At 44.2% G+C, this 23,040-nt stretch overlaps 1 protein-coding gene across 1 annotated transcript in view; it reads right to left on the bottom strand.

Moving 5' to 3' along the window:
- LOC147708863 (uncharacterized) overlaps positions 1-23,040 on the bottom strand; it is a 678,829-nt gene that overhangs the window by 215,262 nt on the left and 440,527 nt on the right. The window contains 1 exon segment of the mRNA XM_086925788.1: positions 16,453-16,599. Coding sequence (XP_086781914.1) covers positions 16,453-16,599 — 147 coding nt within the window.

Below are 23,040 nucleotides of genomic sequence, written 5' to 3'. Positions count from 1 at the left end.
CCACCCCTTATGTGGTAATTCAAGCCACGTTCCCATAGTTTCTAGTTTAACACCTGAATCATGGGAGTCCCTTCGGAGCAAATGCATTAATTATATGAACGCTAGGGTAGGTCTTGGCAAGGCACTCTTTGTCGACTTGAAAATGATAAGGAGGAAAAAATGGGTAGGCCCGGGTAGCAAAACCCTCGAGAGAGACTGTGGTGCTTTTGTTCAGATCACCGAAGTTAGTGAAGCTAATACTCGAAAAAGCTAGTTTACTATCCTTTATCACAGAGCATATTGCGGTTCTACCTCTTGGGTTCTTTTATCAGCTGCCTGCTCTGTTTCCATCAGCAACCCTTCCAAACTATCAGGCACAATTTCCTGTTTCACAACTTCCTCTGATTGAAATGTCTAATAGGTTTGACAGCCCCCTCCACTCTCGGCGGTGTGGACTGACTGAGGGATCCCACCTACCCTATCGATGGCAATCTGGGTGGACCTGTATTACCCCCCTGTCTAGGCCTGCTTGTCTTACAAATCCCGCTTTGTACTGCTCCTAGATCCCTGTACTGGCATCGATCCTATATTACTGAGACCTTCCTCTATTGTTACTAACTCTCCTGCAGAAGCCAATACAGTTATGTGTTGGAATATTGCAGGGGTGCGTGTGAAACTAAGTGACCCTGACTGGAATGCATACATGAACACCTTTGACATCTGTGTATTGCAGGAAACATGGGCTACAGTACTAATGCACAGGGTTGGTTACAAAACCTACCAAATAGAGGCTGTGCCTTCCCGAAGAGGTCGTGCATCTGGAGGCCTATTAGTATGGGTCAATGTTTCCATTAAATTGGGTATTAAAATGATTAACACTGACTCTCCAGACATTCTTTGTCTGGAAGTAACGACAGCGGATAATAGGGTGTTCTATCTTCTTAATGTATATAACAGCCCTCAGTCTTCCCACAAGGAATCGTCATGCATAGGGAAGTTAGAGTCACTTATGGATACATTAAAAACAGAGGCAAGTGTTATCCTATGTGGAGATCTGAATTGTAATTTCGAACCAATCACAGGGATAGCTCAATTGTTTGAAGAGGAGGACTCTGCCAATGAAATACCTGCCCTGAACGAGAATAGTGTGGTGGCCGGTACTGCATTGGCTTTGCAGATTACGAGGTTCTTGACTTCACATGGCCTGAGAGCATGTAACGGCCGTATGCCTTCTGACAGCCCGAAAGCCCCCACTTTCAAGAGACGTGATTATGGAAGTAACTTAGATTATGTTATCGTCTCCTTTGACCTTTGGCCCTTTACAGTAGACCTGAAGGTCAAAGAGAGATATGAAAGTGACCATCGCCCTCTCGAAATGAACTTTCTACTAAGCATGTTAACAGGGCTTGATATCTCGGAGGGAGGCCATAGCCTAGCATCCTCATCCACAACTGACAATATTGTCCTTAGTAACAACCGTAGTGCGGTTAAATGGGCCTTCGTATTAGAAAAAGAGGACCTATTGGCCAATATTTACTGCATTTTTGCAGATACCCTGGACTCATTGTCCCTACAGCTGCGACCCTAAAGAATTTATTGAGTTACATAATTCCCTTTTCAGCAAATTATTAGAAATCCTTACAAAAAAACCTAAAAAAGGTGCTGGCAGGTCTAATGCAAAATCCACAGGCAAACCTTGGTATAACAAGGAATGCCGTCTTGCCAAAACTGCTCTGATTAATGCTGTTAAAGGGGAAGGTCCGTTAGAAATTAGAGATAAAAGGAAGGCTTACAACAAAACAATACTAAGAGCGAAATCCTCATGGGATGAGGAAATATGGCTCAGTATGTTAACAGCCGCTAAAAACAAGGACCAGAGACAATTCTGGGAATTGGCAGCCAAGGAAAATAAACGGGAGAAAGGCTCCAGGGAGGTTTATTTAGATGAGGATACTTGGGTTAAGCACTTCACGTCATTGTATGCAGCAAAAATTCCAACTGGCGCTACAATAGACGTATCCTCGGTCATAATACCAGCTAACACCCACCCGGTTGTCTTCACTATACAAGAAACAGAGACAGCAATTATCACAGTAAAGAAAGGGAAGGCGCCAGGGCTTGATAGAATTCCTGGTGACCTGTATCTGTACAATATTGATGTTTGGGCACCCTATTTAAACCATCTATTTAATATAGTCGCGGCTAGCGAACATATTCCGGACACATGGAATGGCGCAGAAATTATCACCATTTTTAAAAAAGGGGACCGTGGCGACCCAGCCAACTACCGCCCCATTAGCCTTTTAGATATTACGCAGAAGATATATGCCAGGCATATTCTAAATCGAATAAATTCTTGGTTGGAGGAGGAGTCAATTTTATCTAAATATCAGGCGGGATTTACGAATAAAACAAGTACTATTGACCAAGTATTCAGGCTATGCTGCTTGTACTGGAAATATGTCATCATCCGCAAAGGTCACTTGTATGTGACCTTTGTAGACCTACGAGCAGCATTTGACCTAATTCCACACGATCTACTTTGGGAAACTCTGAATAGGCAAGGACTCCCCGGCGAATTACTAAAACTTGTGATGGGGTTGCATCAGGAGAACTTCGCTAAGGTCAGGTGGGGCCCAAATGGGGAACTCACAGACCCGATCCCCATAAAAAGGGGAATGCGTCAGGGTTGCGTTCTGGCCCCTACGCTTTTCTCCCTTTATGTAAATGATATTGCAACCTACATGGAAAATTGTGACAACGATTCGCCCCGACTGGGAGGGGAACGTGTTGCATCCCTCCTTTTCGCGGACGACACAATTTTAATTTCGCAAACGCCACAGGGTCTACAGATCCTTTTAGACAGGTTCCAAAAGTACTGTATCCACAAAGGATTAGAAATCAACATAAAAAAAACAAAATACATGGCACTAAATCCGCACAAAACTTTTAAAAGGAATTTGATGTTAAATGGGCAAAATTTAGACTACGAGCACAGTTTTACCTACCTGGGGGTCTTGTTAGACTCTGTAATGGGATGGGGCCCACAATTGGAAAAATCAAAATTGGTGTTCAAACAAAACTGTTTTCCAATAACACAGAGGTATAATAAAAGTGTGAATAAGGCAGTCACTCCAGCAATAGAGCTTTTTAGATATAAGGTTCAATCTGCCTCCCTGTATGGGGCGGAAATCTGGGGGCTGGTATGTAAAAAAACTTTTGAAGTACTGGAGAATAAATTTATTAGGGGACTACTAAAAGTTCCAACCAATACCCCATTGATACCCTTATTCCTTGACCTAAATATTAAACACACAGATCAGCATGCTATATTGAGACCATTGCTGTTGTGGGTCAGATTATGGACAACTGTGGAATTATCTGACTATAAAAATGGGTTGAAGGAGGTACTAGAGCTTGATAGAGATAACAAGATTTTTTGGTTTAAGCATGTAAAAAATTGGCTAACCGAGCTCGGACTAACACACTTTTGGAACGAGCCTGGTTCTCTAAACTCAGCTTCCAAGAAAATTGTTAAATTAACTTTTTGGTCATATGTGAGTCACGATTCTGTGTATATAAGATCACACGGCCCTCTCACAGAAAAATTTCTTCTGGTAAAAAATGAGGCATCTTTCGAACAATTTCTTGATGAAATACAGCCTCCATTGGCCAAATCCTTATATCTAAAATTTAGGTATGGAACGCTGAGGATAAAGGTAACTGAGAAAAGATGGGGAAAGACAGATAAAGACCATTGTAGCTTGTGCACCAATTATCAAAGGGAGGATATCTTCCACATATTGTTTTTTTGCCCTAGTTACGGCAAGGCAAGGAAAAGATGGATTGCCCCCTTGTGCCGTAACTTTGGCTCTACTTCCCATAGGGAAGCTGGCAGGATCCTAAGTACGGATACTAGCCAAGTAATTGTGTTCGGGATTAGTAAATTTTTATTGTCCGCTTATTTTAGCAGAAGGAAATTATCTTTCATTTTAACTATGAAAAACTGTTCAATTGGACTTTCCTTAACCATGAATATTGCCTAGGCATTGTACCTTTTAATCTTTGGCTGTCACAAATGAATTTAATGTTCTTTTAACTTTTCTACTGTTTTTAAATATTTTAATATTTAATTGACTCTGTGCCAAACCCGAAACTGTAAAATTATGTGTCCAAACATGAAGTAATGTAATTTAGTGTGTCCAATTATGATGAAATGTAGATGCAATGTAGTTTATATATTAGGATGCCCATTACAATGTATGAATTGATACTGTGTATATTTTACTATGAACTGTATATTTTATGTTATCTTTTATGTTGCAAATGCAACGAAATAAAGATTGAACTTGAGACCTTCCTCTATTGTTACTAACTCTCCTGCAGAAGCCAATACAGTTATGTGTTGGAATATTGCTGGGTTACGCAGTAATAATACTATGAGTGAGTGGTCAGAGCTACTTCTTTGGAGAATATGGACATCTCCTATCGTAATGGGTATGCACTGAGATGGTCCCTGGTGGATCCGTCTATTTTTTATGCGAAATGAATTCGGAAAAAGAGGGAGACTTTTGAATTGTGACTCAATGAGAATACGGAGGCTTTAAAGTTCAAACAAGCGTTTGACCTCAAAAAAGAGGGTATTAGTGAAAGGCTCTAAGTTAGTGGGAGAAAAACCAGGGCATCTCATCCTGGCTGGTTCAACACGACTTGTTAACAAACACACAAATCTTAAACTTGCCCTAGCTAGGAACCCAAGACAAGTCCTGGTGGTACGAGAATGCAGATCAGCATTTGAATTGGCTATTAATCAACGGAAAAGAAATCTTAAAGGTAGACACTTGGAATTGCCTACTTGAAGCCAGTATTGTTAATAACAATACTATGTTCTAGTGCATTATTAATTCTCCTTCTTATGACCCTGGGGATTGCCCCGAGCTGAGATAGCCATTACAAAGGCTGCTTGGCTAGCCCCCGTCAAAGATCTATATTCCCCTATGAATATCATTGTGACTCCCCCGACCACTGCACCCTCCTCCAGCGTGACTGTTATCACCTCACCCTGTAATTTAAGGAATTATTCAGTTTTTACTCTTGATTAAGTAGTTGTCGCATTAAAGACAAGCAAGGGTGGCAAATGCCCTGGGCCTGATGGGATCCGCATTGATTTGTTTAAGTCCAACATCGACCACTGGGGACCCATCATTACCTTGCTTTTCAGAGCCTGTCTCGAAAAGGGTTTTCTGCAAACCTGTCCTGAGTCAGTAATCATCCCAATAAATAAGAAGGGTGATCGTAACAGTCCAGCACAATGTAGGTCAATTTCCCTTCCAGACTCCTTTGTGAAGGTGGCAGGGTGCATTCTCTTGGATCGTCTGCAGGACTGGGCAGAATTTAATAACATTCTCTCGGACCTGCAGTATGGCTTTAGAACTGGCTTGGGGATTATAGAACCGGCCATTAACCTCTTAAGCGCTGCCGACGGCCAACGGTCGTCACGAGCGCTACCTCCCAAGTGCTGCGCACGACCATTGGACGTCCATTCAGCACTAGTTCCAATGGACAGCGCAGCACTGGGGAGGGATATTTGCGCCGCAGCTAAGGTGTTAACATGTTTTTTTATTTTTGGTAAATACACAGACATTAGGGATGGAAATCTGTTTTTAGTGTTTGTGGACTTATCTTCTGCCTTTGATTTTGTGGTCCACGAAAAATGATGGCTTATTATGATTTACTGGGAGTAGATCATATAATCGTAAACTTCCTTAGAGACCTATACGCGTTAGGTCAGGGCAGAGTACACCACGTCCTTAAAGGCCATCGTACTCAGCCATTTAACATTAGAAGACTGGCCCAACAAGGTTGCGTACTTGCCCCCTTCCGGTTTAATCTTTATATTAACAGTGTAAGTAACACCTTGGCAAGCAGGTTTGCTGACCTACCCCATATTGGCCTTCATCCCAATTCCGGCACACTTTTACGCTGAAGACGCAGTTTTAATGGCTAGTACCCCCATTGGAATTCAGCATCTAGTTGATGAATTTGCCAATTTTATACAGAACCATGGCCTGAAAATCAACATCGGCAAAACCTTCTCCACAAATATGGGGCGCTCGATCTCACTCTGTTGTGACATTTTTATAGAGGGTGAAAAAATCCAGCATACAACTACTTTTTCTTATTTGGGAATAGGTTCTAGTCATTTTGGGAAGTGGCAACAGGCTATTAAATCCAGGCAACTCCAATTTGTTAAAACCACAACGGCCCTGCTGCAGTTTGCTAATACACATGAAATTAAACATCTGAGGGAAATGTGAACCATCTCGAAGGCTAAATACAGACCCACGGCTATGAATGGATCTGAATTATGGGGCGATGGACAGATTAATGGCCTTCAACTAGAAGAAAATGCTTTTATAAGAAATCTTTTTGCAGTTCCTAAAAGTAGTGCAACCTATGTTTGCCACACAGAATTAAGAGCTGCTTACATTGCAGACCTGATTAGGTTACAGACAGTTTTATTAAGGCAACAAATTTGGACATCGGAACATACTATCCTTAACCAATCGATCATACGTGATTTTCTTAGATCCTAGTCTGCTCCTAAAATCCCCTGGCTCAAATTTATTCACAATTTTCTGGCAAACATTGGCCATTCTGAGTACTTTGGCCATCCCGAGAGTTTGAATCTTGTTTAACGCAAAGTACTCAAAAATAAATGTTTATCATTACTAGAGGAAACAAGACTAGCATCTGAAGTTCTTAAACCTTCTGTCCTAAGAATTCAGATGATATGGACCAGTTTTAATATGCAATTCTTGTTAGCCAATGTGTTTAATGTGCGCCACAGGTTTCTGCTGACCCATTATCGCCTGGATATCTTCCACCATTTAATAAGCTTCCCCACTATTAACAACTGGTCATCTGACCTGGGGAAATGTACCTGTGACATCTCTTTGCAGAGCACTGTTGTAAACATTTTTCCTAGACGAGGAAAAACACATAAAACCCTTGTTACTGCAATTGGGCTTTGTACAATGCCGACCAGCTTTTCTGTACCCGCAAATGCGATCTAACATCTATATATGTGCTGTAATGTCTCGATTTCAGTGGGCCGTTATTAACTGCAGGAAGCAGCTACAGCCCATACTTAGGATTGCAACTGAGTATGCACCAGATTATTGTTACTGCTTTTTTCACCTATGTACTGTCGTTTTTTTTTCTCAAGCTTTTTAAACCAGGTTTACCTTTTATGCTGGTTTTAATCATTTTTCTATGTATGTAATAACGTAGCTTTTATGATTCATGTATGAATTTGACTAAAGCTTATTTGATTGATTGATATATAATACATAATTATTGGTGTATATTCTCCACTGTTTAACTCTTCATTTAGCATGGACGGCTGAGAGGTGGTCAGTAGAGACCTGGGTGGCCCTAGTCTGGTCACTTCCTTCACCGACAGAAGCTGGACATTTAATAATGAGCTCACTTTCATTAGGAAAGAGAGAGAGAGGAGACGCAACTTGTGGCTAAATAAACTGAAAATACTAGAACAAGAAAGACCATGTTCCCTCTTCTTTTTGTTCTCTAAACTGAGAGAGAACAAGGGACGCACAAAGTGCAGTTCCAATAAAAGTACAGCTTTGCTTACAACAGGTACCAGCGGCATCTGTGAGAGAGGACAACATAACCACAGCAGCACATATACATATATCAAAGCAATACTCTTTCAGGCATAGAGTAATGCATCAATTATGCGTGGTTGGCTTGGTTGGTATTTTACCAACACAAAGCTATAATACTGTGCCTGTTGTGGTAATTGGCTTTTGTCATTTTACAGCTCGGCATGGACAGCACTGTGCTAGTCCTATGCTTAAAGACTTTGCTGCAGAAATGGTAAAAGACCTTGTCCCTTTCTATCTCTGTGTGGATGGCACTGTGCTAATCCTATGCTTGAAGACTTTGATAGAAAAGCTTACATTTGATGTGAGCAGGTCTTAAGTGTCGCTGGTGTTGAGAGTGCTCCATACAGGAGCTACTTTCCATCTAAACTTGATAACTATCCAGAGTTCTCTGCTTCTTTTTTGCATATTTATGCGTCACTTTATGCCTGAAAGGGTATTGTTTTGACTTATACTTGGTGCTCCTTGAGTCTGAACAAACCTATACCTCTCTGAAGAGCTCTAAGTAGAGCGAAACACCTTTTAGGGGTTGCTTTTACTCATTTCAGGTTGGCTTGGTTGGTATTTTACCAATTCAAAGCTGTAATACTGTGCCTGGAGTGGTAATTGGCTTTTGTCATTTTACAGCTTGGCATGGACGGCACTGTGCTAGTTCTATGCCTAAAGACTTTGCTGTAGAAATGGTAAAATAGTTTGTCCCTTTCTATCTCAGAGTGGATGGCACTGTGCTAATCTCATGCTTAAAGACTTTCACAGAGAAGCAGACATTTGAGGTGAGCAGATCTAGAGTGTCACTGGTGTTGAGAGTGCTCTATACAGGAGCTGCTTTCCACCTAAACTTGAGAACTACCCAGAGTGCTCTGCTTGTTTTTTGTGCATATATTTGAGATAGAGATATAGCGATATATACTTCTAAATTGAGAACTTGAGACTCCCAAAGATCATGTCTGGCCAGAAGCCATCAGTAGAGGGATCTGAGCCCCTACATGGGAAGTGTCTGTGCAACACAGAGCACTAGACATTGTGCACGACTAACCGCTTCGGGCCTAGATCTAATTGGAAACAAGGGAAACCAGGCATGAGTCCATACTAAGAGGGTAAGGGGAAAAACATATGCACTTCCTCGCCCAAGAGATTGTAGAATAGAAGAGACTACAAAAACCAAGCACAGCCAAACATTTTGGCTGCAAGTTGGACCAGTAGGAACCCCTGGTCTGCCAATATACCGTGCCAGAACAGAAACACAAACGGATATTATTTGTGAAGTGGAAGAAAACAAACATGCTCCCAAGAGCCACTGGCTTACGACCTAGGGAGAAATCACAGCTAAAATGCTTGAATGGTATTCATATGGTAGCACTCCTCAAAGAAGGCAGCCGTGGCAAGGTTCGAACAATGCTATGGATGGCTTTGCATTATCAGAGGCAGGAACCATTACTAAGAAGTTATTGTACCTTGTAAAAGCAAAACTCATTCCACAAATGCAAAAAATGTAAACTCTAAAATAGATCAGGTTAAATCTTGTGGACTTGTGCAGTTGCAAAGTTCCTCTAACAAATAAGCGTTAAATAAGCAAAAGCATATTGCCAGAGGCCTGCATTGTGAAAATACAATGGGACCCTCTGGAGGGTATTGCAGGAAGACAACAATCCGAGGAGGACATAGCTGGATCCTCAAAAAGGAAATATACCACCCAGGAAGAATCCCTAATGTGGCACTCTATAGTAGCTATAAAAACAACCAACTAATACCCCACATAGGGTATTTCACATCCCCATAAAAAGGAGAAAGGAGGATCATCTCTTGAGACTAGCTCTTAGGGAGAGAAAATGGAAAACAAAGGTAAAACAGCTGTACAAGCCATCTGGGAATTAAAAGTTTCAAACCCAGAGACTGAAGACCTTACATAGTAGAAGAGTAGTGCGAACACTAACTACCATTAGTTCAATAAAGTCTGTAACAAAAGGACCACTGCAAAAAGAATTAACTAGAGTAATGTCCAATTAGAGATCGCCAACCATGAGGCACTGGACTGCAGAATCAGCATGGCTATCAAAAGGATTAGATTAATCCTGTCAAAGGGTAAGTCTTCAAGACTCTCCTGAACATTGTCCGGGAAACTGCCATCATGCAACCCAACAGGTCCTCTCAGAGCTACTGATCAAGCGATAGCTCTACCCACTGAATCTACTGAGTCCATGGCCGACTTAATAGAAAATTTGACCAATTCACATCCACCCTAGATTAGCTGAATGAGGTCATCTCTAGGTCCTTTAGGAAGAGAAGGACGGAGACTGACCAGAGAATTGCAGAGGGCAAAAGAGGCTCGTCCGAACACGCAGGATATCTTTAAAAATCTGAGGGCCGAGGTAGTGGACGAAAAATTTCGGCCACATGTCTCCAACCACCGGGATTCCTTGGTCAGTGGAAACAATGAAGGGGTATCCAAATGCTGTAAGGCGAAGCTGCTTATACATGCAGCCCTTGAGCCCTAGGGTGTAGGGACAGACAGACAGGATCTTTTGGAACAAGTCGATGACGGTGTGCAATGGCACGCTCCACAGAATCTCCTGATGAGGGTCTTGACCAAGTCCCCAGAAGGATGTTGTTTAACAACTTTCCGAAGGGCACTAAAGGCTCAACATTAGTGCTACCTTGATGGAGCGGATTCTATAAGGGATATGAAGGCAGAGACACAACAGGAGGCTTGAATTTTAAAATGTCAGCAGCCTTGCTAATTTCCCTTCAGAAGGGGTGTGGTGATGAACAGAGTGTCTGAATTAAGCAAACCACTCTTACCCAGTCCAAAGATCAGGGCTTGATCCATCACCGTTATTTAGCTCACTGCACCATCCCAGCTCAGAACCCGGTTATATGCAAATTAGTCTGTCCCTGGCCCAGTGCTCAAGGGAACAGGGCAGACCAAACTACCAAGCCAATTCTTCACCAGAAAGGAGACAAGCTTCCAGGGACCGGTTTCTGGCATTTCAGCCATTGTCGGCCCGGCTTGCTTGAATCCTGATGGTGCAGTGAGCAAGGGACTCATGTCTGAGCATACCCTGCCACACCTATAGTGGCCAAAAACGATTCAGAAGGGGGGTGGTGATGAACAGATACTCTGCCCATCACCACCCCCTTTTTTGAATCTTTTTGTCCACCATAAGCATGGAAGGGTATACTCAGATGTGAGTCCCTTGCTCATTGCACCATCAGGATTCAAGCAAGCCGGGCCGAAGACGGCTGTAATGTCAGAAACCGGTCCCCGGTAGCTTGTTTCCTTCCCAGTATAAGAATTGGCTTGGTAGTTTGGTCTGCCCTGTTCCCATGATGCACTGGGCCAGGGACAGACTAATTTGCATGTAGCCAGGTTCTGAGCTGGGATGGTGCAGTGAGCTAAAAAACGGTGATGGATCAAGCCCTGATCTGTTGACTGGGTATGAGTGTTCTGTTTAATTCAGGTACTCTGTCCATCACCATCCCCTTTTCCGAATCGTTTTGTCCACCATAAGCGTGGAAAGGTATACTCAGATGTGAGTCCCTTGCTCATTGCACCATCAGGATTCAAGCAAGCCAGGCCGAAGACGGCTGTAATGCCAGAAACCGGAAGCTTGTTTCCTTCCCAGTATAAGAATTGGCTTGGTAGTTTGGTCTGCCCTGTTCCCATGATGCACTGGGCCAGGGACAGACTAATTTGCATGTAGCCAGGTTCTGAGCTGGGATGGTGCCGTGAGCTAAAAAACGGTGATGGATCAAGCCCTGATCTTTGGACTGGGTATGAGTGTTCTGTTTAATTCAGATACTCTGTCCATCACACCCCCTTTTCTGAATTGCTAATTTCCCTAGCAAAAGCCGCACTAGCCTCTGTTGCCAATCTGGGGGGGTGACAGTAAATCAGAGGTAAGGGACAGTTTTAGACGAAAGTGCCCTCCAAAGCCCAAAGAACCTACTGCGTGAGGCTGGCCATGTGCATCCAAATGCTCAACTCCACCAGTATGTGCAGAATCCTCTTGCAACACTGGGGAATTGGAAACAGCAGTGACCCCATCCTCTATTTGTAGAGGAAATGGAAAAGGTGTATCCGGCGCCGAAAAACATTGAGACGGTGCTGTCTCGACATCCACCACCAAGGGTGACTCAGCAATAACGGTGTCAGGACGGCTGTCATATCGACTTCAACTGCAATGGGTGATTGCGGCGTGGAACCCGTTGAGGTGGAGACACGTCCTCTGCTGCGGATGCCAGTGACATCACAGGAATCCCCACAGGACTGTTTCTTGACGTCGTAACTGGGCTGCACTCTGATGTGTCAACTGAAAGACCCACTGGACTGTTTCCTGATGTTGCAGCAACTCCAGATATGGTGCCAGGGCACTCAATCGGTGCAGAGGGCACACCCACCGGCGAGCTCCCGATCAGAGTCCCGTCTCACCTCTGAGAGCTCAAAGGCGCGCCAGAGAGAGGGGTCAACTCAAAGCTGGCGTGTAAAGCTCGATAGTAAGCTTCCATTTGGCCCTAGTCGCTCCTTCATCAGGAAATGATGGCTAGGAGGGGGTGGACCTCTGTGGAGCTGTCCCAGTTAAAGACCAGGAGGAACAGGCCCCAGCATAACGGCTACGCGAGGACAACTGCCTCTCTGACTTAGACTTCTTATGCTTATCTGTTGAGGGCGAAAGGTATCCACGGGAACAGCTTCACGATCTGCCCCAAGCAGGAACCCCAGCACACGAAGGGTATCAACTCCGAGCCGACAGCAACTTCATCCGGCATTCCAGCAAGAACTTGGGCTCAGTCTTCTACAGGCATAGCACTCCTCGGAGTCGTGGTGCGCTCCCTAGCACCACATGTAAACGGCATGTGGATCCGTCACCGACATCTGTCACATACAAGTCTTGCAGCCCTTGAAGCCCGAACGCATCCGCACACTGTTTAATGCATCAAAAAGGCCAAAAAAACAAAAGAAGTCTGAAGAACCATTTCTCTTGGATCCACATTGCAGCGCAGAAAAGAAAACAAATGACCTCCGCGCTCTGGGAGGGGCTTATATGGCTCCACTGACACCACCCCCCAGCGCGCAGAGATACTGCTGAAAAATCTCCGGATTAAAACCGGCACCTGGGGGAAATTCTGCGTTGAAGAATCCAATGAGGGTTTTTTTTTTCCAACTGCAGTACAGAAGCAACATGAATAAACGTAATCCTATAATAAATGAGGCTGTCTTTGAAAATTCTGTAATGGGGAAGACATTAAGAACAGCATCTTCACCAACTTGTTGTGCACATTTTGAGTGCAATTATTGAATTGTTGACTGTTTGGAAAAGATAATAAACTTGCAGACTTGCTATTTTCCAACGCCTTACTTTCAGGTTCTGCTCTTAGTCAGGACGAGACGCTGTAGGACCTGAATGGCTTCAGGAATTACTTGGGGAGCATTTTTACATAAAAAGGTGATTGATCGTCCAACAAAAACCAAATTAGTAAAAGCTTCACTAGGAGGGAACAAACTGGTCGAAACTAATGTCCCTTTAACAGCACACATATTTGCTACTCATCACTGAAAGCACCATAATCTGTTTCCCCACTTTGATTACACATTACATCTCCCTGAGGGACGACATGGTGAATGCTGGCACCCTCACTGGTTAGGAGGTAACCTATTCCTTTACTGTAAATGAGATAATATACAATTTTACTCCCCTATAGTCCCTATCTCCCTCACAAACTGTTTTTTATTCCCCCAGCACTGGTGATATTTTCAGGGCACAGAAGGGAAGACAATTATTTTGCATTTGGGCCTTTATTAGCATTAGGCAGACTTCCTGCCTCTAATTGCCTAGAACTTTGAGACCCATCTCTGTTGTTTAACCCCTCCATCACTCCACTGCATCCCAGAGCCAGGGCAACTGTGATTTCAAAGTCGATGTCTCCTCTACCTTTGCTAAAGACTCCAAAGGTTTTACAAATACTCCACTGCACTCTCATGCAGTGGTTTGGCCCTACATCTTTCCTGGGTAGCTTCAAAATCTAAACCATAATTTAATTAGCTTTGAGAAACGATATCTCCCCGGTCAGAGTTGCACTTCAGCTGTTATGGGAAAACCCCAATAGGTTCTTAACCAACTGGTGGTTTGTGAAGCCGTTTCTTCCAATGAGTTAGAACCTTTGCTTCTGTCTCGTTGCCATAAAATCTTAACCTGATGATGGTGGGGGCCTGGATCTTGCAGATGGTGGTACATCTGCACACCACGGTGGTCCCCCCTCCACTTTCATTAACTGGCTGTTGCACTTCTATTAGGTGGATCCCACATACAATGAATTGGTGGTTTTAAGAAACAGCCTCTTCTATACAAACCATAATTACCTGAGATTTTGGAAGCTGCCTCTTACAGTCGTTTGCATTCCATAATTTATAGGTGTATCCACGGACTCTTCATCAATTGTGGGATTTAAAAAACAAGGTTAAGTGGGTTGAAGCTGAACCTAATTAGGTGGACCAAACAGAATCCCGATTGCTAGAAATTACCTTATTTTGCATGGTACTCCTCCAAATAATTTTCCCTTCTTTTGCTAAACCAGTTTTTACTGCCCATAGGACTCTGTACACTTAGTATACAGTACAGCATGTACCTACGGCTCGTAAATAAAATGCTGCTAGTGGGCTGCAGCACTCATTAGGACACCTACCAAAAACTGCCATTGCAGTCTCTTTGTACAGTTGAAAACTGGAATTGCGAACTGGCAAAAAAAGTTTGCCAGGCCTAACACTTCCTTTTTAACATTCAAATGCCACCTCCAAGGTAGTCCCTAAAAGCTCATTGACAGGGTACTTGATTTTCAAAAAGATGGGGCATGCATATTTAATATTTTACATATGATGGCACTGAATAAGCTCCAACATTGTTTTTCACTGTGGCACGGTTGACTTTCACAAAGGCTAACACACTGCTTCACAAAATTACATTGAACAAGTGCTAAATCCATTATAGGATTAGTTAGAAAAATGGTTCAAGGACTAATTTTGATAAAAATTTAAAATCCAACTTAATGGTCAAGTCAGATTTTAGATTACTATTTTTGAAAGTACACTTCTAGAAAGTTGTCATTTTCCTGTCTACAACGAAAAGGCTTCCCTACCAGTGTCCAGCCGTCACCTGACCCCAAATGGCTCCTTTGTGGTGAGAAGTGTTTTGTTCCCAGGAAGTGTACAAAAGGGCTCCATGAGTGGGGAGAGGGGATTCCTGCCTTGACAGGATGAAATGAAAGGATTTGATATAGCGTAAACAGCTACTCCAGCTAGAGTGTCCTGGTGTTAGGATGGCCTTGGGGCTGTGCCCAGCACCTTTCTGAGGTCCAAAAGATGCCTACCTTATCACCGGCAGAATAATCTCACACCTAAGCCTGCCTTCCCTTGGTCTCTAATCAGACTGGCAGCAAACACAAAGGGAGGGGAGGAACAGACCAGAACTGGTTTAGATGGTGGACAAAAGATTGCCTTCCACCACAGGAAAAAGGCAGTCCCAGAACTTCTCATCCAAACTCGCCTGGACTTGGGAATAATCAGAATCAGAAAAAGGACAGTCCTGTGTTCTGAAAAACATTACAGAAGGCTGGACCTGCTAATCTTGAACCATGCACTCCAGAAATGACATCAAGTATGAGTGGCTGGCCTCCAGTTTGAGCTACATGTACAAGCTACCAGAGGCCCGTTCCTGGCAACTGTCCCGCTAACCAGTGTCAACCGGACCTGCCCTGCACACTGCTACTGTCCTCTGTTTGAGTGAGTCCTAACCCCAAGTGGTGCTTCCCAAGTTCTGATTCCTTGACTGGTGTCAAGAGTTTACTCCCTGCAAATCTCCAATCCCAAGATCGCTATCTTTCTGCCTGAAGAACTGACAGATGAGGCATCATTGGTGAAGCTGCAGACATTTAATCACCAGTCAGCCTCAGCTTGCTGGTTTGCCCCCTTCCAGAAATGTTTGAGTACTGGGGCTTCACCAAGAGACACTGAACTGAAGCCAATTATCGAGACCTTTCTTGACACAGACTTCACCCAATCTGAGATGCTTTACCACATTCATTGAAGACTGCATCAGAACACCACTCTTCAGCAATCCTCTTTCGAGCCTTGCTGTAGATCCAGCATTCAGCTTGCCCACAACACATCAATGTCCATTTTTCCTCCATAAAAGTTTCTAAGTCAGAAGGTAAACTTTCCACTGGGATGAACCCGGTCCCTGTATCGGACGCTCACTCCATTATGGTCAAGCTCAACTTTGGACTTCAACCAGAAATCCGCGGTTGGCCCTTTGTTCTTTTTGGTGCTGTTTTTAATTCAAACTTTGAAAGCATCCTTATAAATATCTCTGGTTATACCGATTGCGGCTTCTTATTATTTTGGCCACATTGTATTCATAAAAATTTACTCTGTTTCTAAACTGGTTTGGGATTTTTCTTGTGTTTTCAGTATGTTACTGTTTGAGTGCTGCATAAATACTTTACACATTGCTTCTAAGTTAAGCCAGTCTGTTTTGTGCAAAGCCATCAAGTTTTAGTGATGTTCGTTGTTCACCCTGCAAATATTGTTATTACTTGAGGTGGGTTCTCACCCTCTCAATTAATATGCCAATTTCTTACATTAGCTGCTGGTTCTGGAAAGTTGCATCTTCCAGTCTGAAGAGTTTCCTGCTGACACTTGCAAGTACTTTGTTATTGATCACAAATTTGAAATTGTATTTTCCTATTCTGAATTATCAGCTTTGTCAAATATGAACTACAACAAGCTACTACTTACTGTGCTTTTAACGTCATTGAGTTTGGGAAGAAAATCCAAGGTGAAGCCATCTGCCTGTCCCCTTGATCGAATTCCGCCATTCATGTAGTTACCAAAAGTGAGAATCACACCTAGAACTTTGTGGACTGCATGACCGTTTCTCAAAATCTGGAAAAACAGAATGAAAGGGGTAATAAGATCAATTTTGCACTTTACAATGAGTCGCCGTCTGGTGTAATGGTTGTGTGCACATACCGGTTGCATGGGGTGGGTGCACAGTATGTTGGACAGAAAATGACATGCACACCAGTAGAACATTGGGGTGGTGCCGAATTGCTTAAATCTGGCCCTTCCTTTTAATGGGCTGTCCCTCAAACACGCAGGATGGGCTGTAGAATATAGGATCCACCCACTGGTGGACCATTAAATGGTGTGGTCCATCACAAAATAACATTCCTCTTTTGTTCAAAATGAAAACCAAAAACAACACAATCAATAAAATTATGTCAACAAAATCATTTGAAAACACAGTGGAGTGCTGATGCAAAAGTAGCACAGAGAGAGAGAGAGAGAGAGAGCGAGAGCGAGAGCGAAAGAGAGAGAGAGAAATCGTTGCTGAACCAATGTCATTACAAGACAATCTCTCAGACGAGAAGAAACTACTGGCCTCGGTCTGAGGTGGTACCACCCACTCCCTCAACGGCCTTCAAGATCTGTACCACCTGCTCCACCGCTCTCGCTGGACAGCTGACTGTCTACTGGACCACACAGGGTGTCCAACACCACCAGAGGACTGTGTAGAGCGCTGGGAAATCCATAAGTTCCTAGGTCCTCCTTTGCAGGAGAGCAAGGAACTCCTTCACAGGGTACTGATGGCATGACACCACCTTATTCAATGTGAAAGGTCTCCCCCTCCGATGGAGCTTTCACATCCGAGTTCACAGGAGGTCGACACCTCAAACCAGGAGACATTTCTGGTGATGGTCTATCAAGCTCTTTCGGCAGGTACTATAGATCCCTTTATTCCTTGAACAGTCCACGCATCTAGTTCAAACAGCAGAGTGAACTTTCCTCTTGGATTGCAGTTCTTTACCAACACAAGGTCTCCCTCAGCTAGTTGTCTTTCCTTGGCTCTTCGTGTTCTGGACACCTTGTCATTCTAAGTTTGTCACTGGTCTAGTCTTTCCGGCACTTGCAGCTGTAGGTCAGTTGGTTGCATCACCTGAGGAAACATATCTCCCACTGCTCTTTGTATGCAGAGTGATCCAGGGCTGACTGGAGTCGTGGAGTGAGGAGTAAGCCAGTATTCTCTTAGAAAAGTGTATAGGGCACTCTCCAAGTTGTGACCACGAGCCACTGCAATGCAAAGCACTTTGTTGAGAGTGCGCATGAAGCGTCCAGCTTCCCCGTTGGCTTGAGGCCATCTTGCCGTGATTTTCTGATGACACTCCTCTCAACTGCAAATATTCTGCCACTTAATGACTGGAGAAAAGGGGAACATTATCTGTCCGTAGCTCTAGGAGTAGTCCATGAGTGGCCATGATTTTTTTCAGTAATGGTATAGACTATGTAGGCTCTAAGATCTCCACCTCTGGATATTTCGAGAAGTCATCTATCACCACCAGCATGGGTCTCCCATCGGGGAGAATCCCAAAATCTGTGCTCGCCCGGTGCCACGGATGTGGTGGTATATCTTCAGTGACAATTGGCACTGGGGGTTCAGCTGGGCCAGTTGCTTGACAGAAAACACAGTCAAGAACCGTTTGCTCCACAAGGTCGTCAAAGCAGGGAAACCATAACTTACAGCGCAGATGGGAATTCATCTTCACAATTACTTGGTGCGCTATGAGGGCCAAATCGACCACTCGTCGATGCAGCATTTTGCAGATCACGAAACTGGAACCTCTCATCAGGCAGTTTTCAACAGACAAGGCCATATCTCCTCTGACTTTATGTAGCACGATCAGCGTAGTGCAAGCTTTCTCTGTTTTGCTGCATATTTCCCCAGGCCACCACAGCGATGGCCATCTGGAGACACTTGTCCTCTCTTGTGGCTGTCACGATCTCCTCAAGTGATATAGGTCAGGGCCGGGATCGCTCCTTTTACACCTTCCCATATTCTTCCACCTCCTCCGCCGCTGATTGTTCTTCATCAGTGGCTGGTCTTGCATGTGTGACAAGAAGTCAGCGGATTCTGTGCACCAGGGTGATACATCACCTGGAAGTGGTATTCCTGTAGCTGGAGGATCCATTTTTCGATCCTTGGTGGAGGTTTCAAGGAGGCTCCCATGAATAATGTTATCAATGGTTTATGATCCGTGTGTACGATGAACAGTTACCCATAAAGAAATAAGCGGAAATGCTGGCATCCCCAGTGGACAGCAATCGCTTCCTTTTCTATATGCAAATACTTTTGCTTGGTGTCTGTCAGGGCATGGCTTGCATAGGTTACTGTCGCCCACTTCCCATCTTATTGCTTTTGTGATAGTACTGCGCCAAGACCAATGGGGTTGGCATCAACGGACAGTTCTGACTCTTTGGCTGGGTCAAAGTACACTAATGTAGTGTCAGCGGACACTGCGTTATTGTTTCGTGGGAGGCCTTCTCTTGGCAGGGGCCCCATTCCCAGGTAGCAGTGAACTTCCTAAGTTCCCTCAGTGGAGCAGTGAGCTTGGTAAGGTTTTGGATAAATCGCCCACAGTAGGTCACCATATCAAGGAAACTCTTCCCTCCAGTTACAGATGTAGGAGCCTTTTGCTGTCTGCATGTCCTGAACCTTCGCTGGCGCTGGTGACACCCCATGTTGGGAGAAACGATATCCAAAGAAAGCCATCTCCTCCTGGACAAATGCACATTTTCCCGATGAAGGGTATGACCATTGTCTCGCAGGTGCTGGAATATATCCCTTAACCAGTCCAAATGCTCTTCCAGGGTGGGGGAAAGCATGCAAGAGAATGTAATCGTTGACATTGAGAACCCCCCTCTAGTCAGTTGGAATACCTTGAATAGTATCTTGAAAGATTTCAGCAGCGCTGGAGACCCTAAAACTGAGTAGCTTATATATCGTCGAAGTCCCACGTGTGTTGAAAAGGTGGTTAAGGCCCTTGATTCTGGATCCAGCATAAGTTGGTGGTATCAGGCTTGTAGGTCAATTTTGGAGAACCTCCGAGACCCGCTGACCTGGCCATGATGTCATCAGCGGTGGGGGTCAGATGACGTTCTCTCTTTATGGCATGATTGGGTGATCTCATGTCAACACTTATCCTCACCCCGCCTGGTTGTTTAGGCTTCCTTGCCATAACAATGGGCGACACCCAGGGAGCCGGTCCTTCAACTTGCTCAATTAAGTCCATGATTCCATCTTCTTCAGCGCTTGTTCAACTATTGGCCGTAGGTGAAATGCGACTCTTCTATGCTAAAGGGCCACGGTTTGAATGGTAGTGTCCAAATGTAGCTGGACCCTTAAAACATCCGATCCACCAACGACTCCACACTATTGGCTCGCACCTTTGATAACTCCTTGAACCTCCCCATCATTAACATATCAGTCATGGACATCCCAGGGACCTGAAGTATCTGTCCTCTCAATTTTACAGATGCGTAGTCCTGTATGAACTGCACCCGTATCTCATTAGCATCTGGAAGCGTGCATGTACGTGCCAGTTCTCTGCGCCTGGTGTAAAACACGTCGACTAACTCTTCCGGGAGCTGCCTCGCTTGCCTCGGTAGGAAACGTTCATAATCGGAGTTGGAAGCAGCTCAAAGTGCGCTTTCAGGGCTGCATTCAGCGTGTTGTAAGTATGAGGAGGACCTGCCTCCGTCACCGATGATTTTCCGAGCTTTTGGATGGCAGAACCACCAAGATGCAATAACATGGGGCGCTGTCTCTCAGCTTTCAGGCCCACTGCCGCAAAATAGGTCTCCAGACGGTCCACCCAATCTTTCCACTTGGCCACTTGCGCGGATGGTGGACCTTCCATTAGGAATGGTTCCATGGGCTGTACAGTAGCCATTGTGTGGAGCACTTGCAGAATTTAGGGGGTCTGTAACAGGCTAGTAAGAACGTAGAAAGGCGAAGCTGCAGGAGCGGTGGCAGCAGGAAAACTGTCCCTCTGACGCTTCTCTGCTGGGCACCAAGCGAGATATATATATTACCTACTGGCGGTCGCCAGTAGGTAGTTATAGTTAGGATTTTTTTCAATGCAAAATATCAAAATTCTATTGTGAATAACTTTGGTGCCGGTTGACGAATCTGCCTGAAAATTCCCTAAAATTTGCCTCGCGGAGCTCCGGTCCTTCCCTGAAAGTTTCGGGGGGATTCATCAAGCGGGGGCCGAGATAAAAACGTGTTTTCCCCATGTTAATTTACATAGGGCGGTCGACCTCACTTTTAGCCCAAATGGCTGAATGGATTTCCACCAAACTTGGCAAAATTGTAGGGACTGGTAGCCCGATGTGCCTTTGCTATGTCTCAAGATATGTGCTCCAGTGGTTTTTACGGAAATTAACTTTGAAAAAATATATATTGGGCTATATATATGTTAGAGCCCAAATGTAGCCCAATGTAGCCCAAAGATGGCCAACAGAGACAAAAAAAAAATGTAGCCCAAATATCAGCCAGATGTAGCCCAACTATAGCCCAATGACAGAATGTCTCAGAGTGTTCTAAAGAACAACTAGAACGCTAACAGTCTTACTTATGACAAAAGAATGGCACACCTGAAGTCATCTTGATTGGAATCAAGTGGTAATACTTAATACATTTAATTTGAAAAGGAACAAAATGAGGGGTTTCATTTTGCCATAGAAATGTTATATATATATGTTTGGTTCTTCTACAAGTTGGGAGGAATTGGAGCGTTTATATATATATATATATATATATATAAACAACTCCTGCAACAGAAAAAGCGAGCAAACTTCCCCAGGAACGGACCAACACACAGGTTTTCGAATTTTTAAGTGCTTTTAATCAGCCTCTCACAACATGACGCGTTTCGACCGGGTTGCCCCGGCCTTGATCACCATATATTTTTTTTTTTACTGAAAAAACCATAGGTTTCACACCAGTTATAGTTAGGAATTAGCATTTAAGAACCCTATTAAATTCACTGAAAAAACCATAGGTTTCACACCAGTTAGGTGGAAATTTTACTCGCATAAAACCATTGAAATTCCCACGTTATAGTTAGTTGGACTCACTATAACTTGCGCGTGCAATGCACTGCTGATGACGTCACATATTACATCACTCATGACATGGTCAGTGACATCACTCATGACATCACTGATGACATCTCAAATGACATCACTGATGACAACATCTTTGTGACAAAGTGGCAGACCTCCTTGCAGGGTGTTGGGAAATCGAGTCCATGAAAGAGATACCAACCTCTCTCATTCTAAGGTATGGAGCGGATAAGAACCTAGACAAGCCTTTGGCAATTCTTGGCAGAACTAAACCTATGCTAAAAGTCAAACACCTACTTCTTCCCTGGTACTAGACCTAGGTTAGGTACCTTGGGGTAGGCATATTTTAAAAGTACCATTTGAGTATTTTAGCCTGTGTTATTTATGTATGTATGTTTACATGTCATAGCAACAGACCATGCTATTACAGTATTATTTTATATTACTGTTTACGCTGTACGCATTATACTTTGCATTCTATCGATTGTAGCAGTTCACCTCTCTTGCATGAGAAAGAAGACTGTTCAATAAATCCTTTCATTGAAATGCTTGTCTCTATTTCTGTGCACCTCTGTAGAAATGAAGCATGCACGGGGCGTGGTTTGGAGGCCGAGGAAGATGGCCGCCTAGTGCGTATCTCCTCCCGTGGCGAAATACCGAACAAGGGACTGAAACCCCTTAAACCGGTCGGAAACTGCTTCTGACAACAAATAAGTGGATCGGAAGGTGAGGGGCATCCATGGAGTCTACTTGAAGGCGTGTGGACCCCCTAGAAGTGCCCTAAACATGAATTCTACGCCGTGACCACAGCCGGCGCAGGATAAGGGCGGAGACTCGGCGGCTCCGACGGCAGCAGCTTTGGCGGCTTTCGGTGGCTCAGATGAAGAAACAGACGGAGAAATAGACCAATTTGCCGGCACAAAGCGACACTAGACAACGCCTTGCAAGCTGATCCCATAACAGTGAGTACAGCCTGTCCCTGCTGCACACCGGCATCCCGAAATCGGGACGAGGAGCGAAATACAAAATGGCCGGCGCTACTTCTCCGAGCCTGTAAACAGCGCGCAAGCTATATCGTGCAAATAATGAACAGTCAGTTTCTAGCAAGCAAGGCAGTGGCAATGGGCTTAAGCGGTGCCCAGTCGACTATGACCATGTCTCATTTAAGCTGACCTATGCGGGGAGCTTACAACCGAACCCCTTCTCGGGGGCAGGCACACTCACCTAAAATGGCAAGCGCACCCTCCACATAGCGCAGGACTGATCTTGGAGCGCAGGGAAAACAGTCTATGCATTGGTCCCATTATGCATTGGACCTGTTTATGCAATGGACCCACCTTATAAGCATTTGGTATTACGGGATGACAGCACAGAGGTGGCAGTAAGAAGCACAGCTAATACATGCTGTATGTCTCAAAT

This window comes from Lissotriton vulgaris, chromosome 6 (assembly GCF_964263255.1).
Source record: "Lissotriton vulgaris chromosome 6, aLisVul1.2, whole genome shotgun sequence".
NCBI lineage: Eukaryota > Metazoa > Chordata > Amphibia > Caudata > Salamandridae > Lissotriton > Lissotriton vulgaris.
The sequence above is the reverse complement of the archived record's forward strand: the minus strand, read 5'-3'. Positions and strand labels throughout refer to the sequence as shown.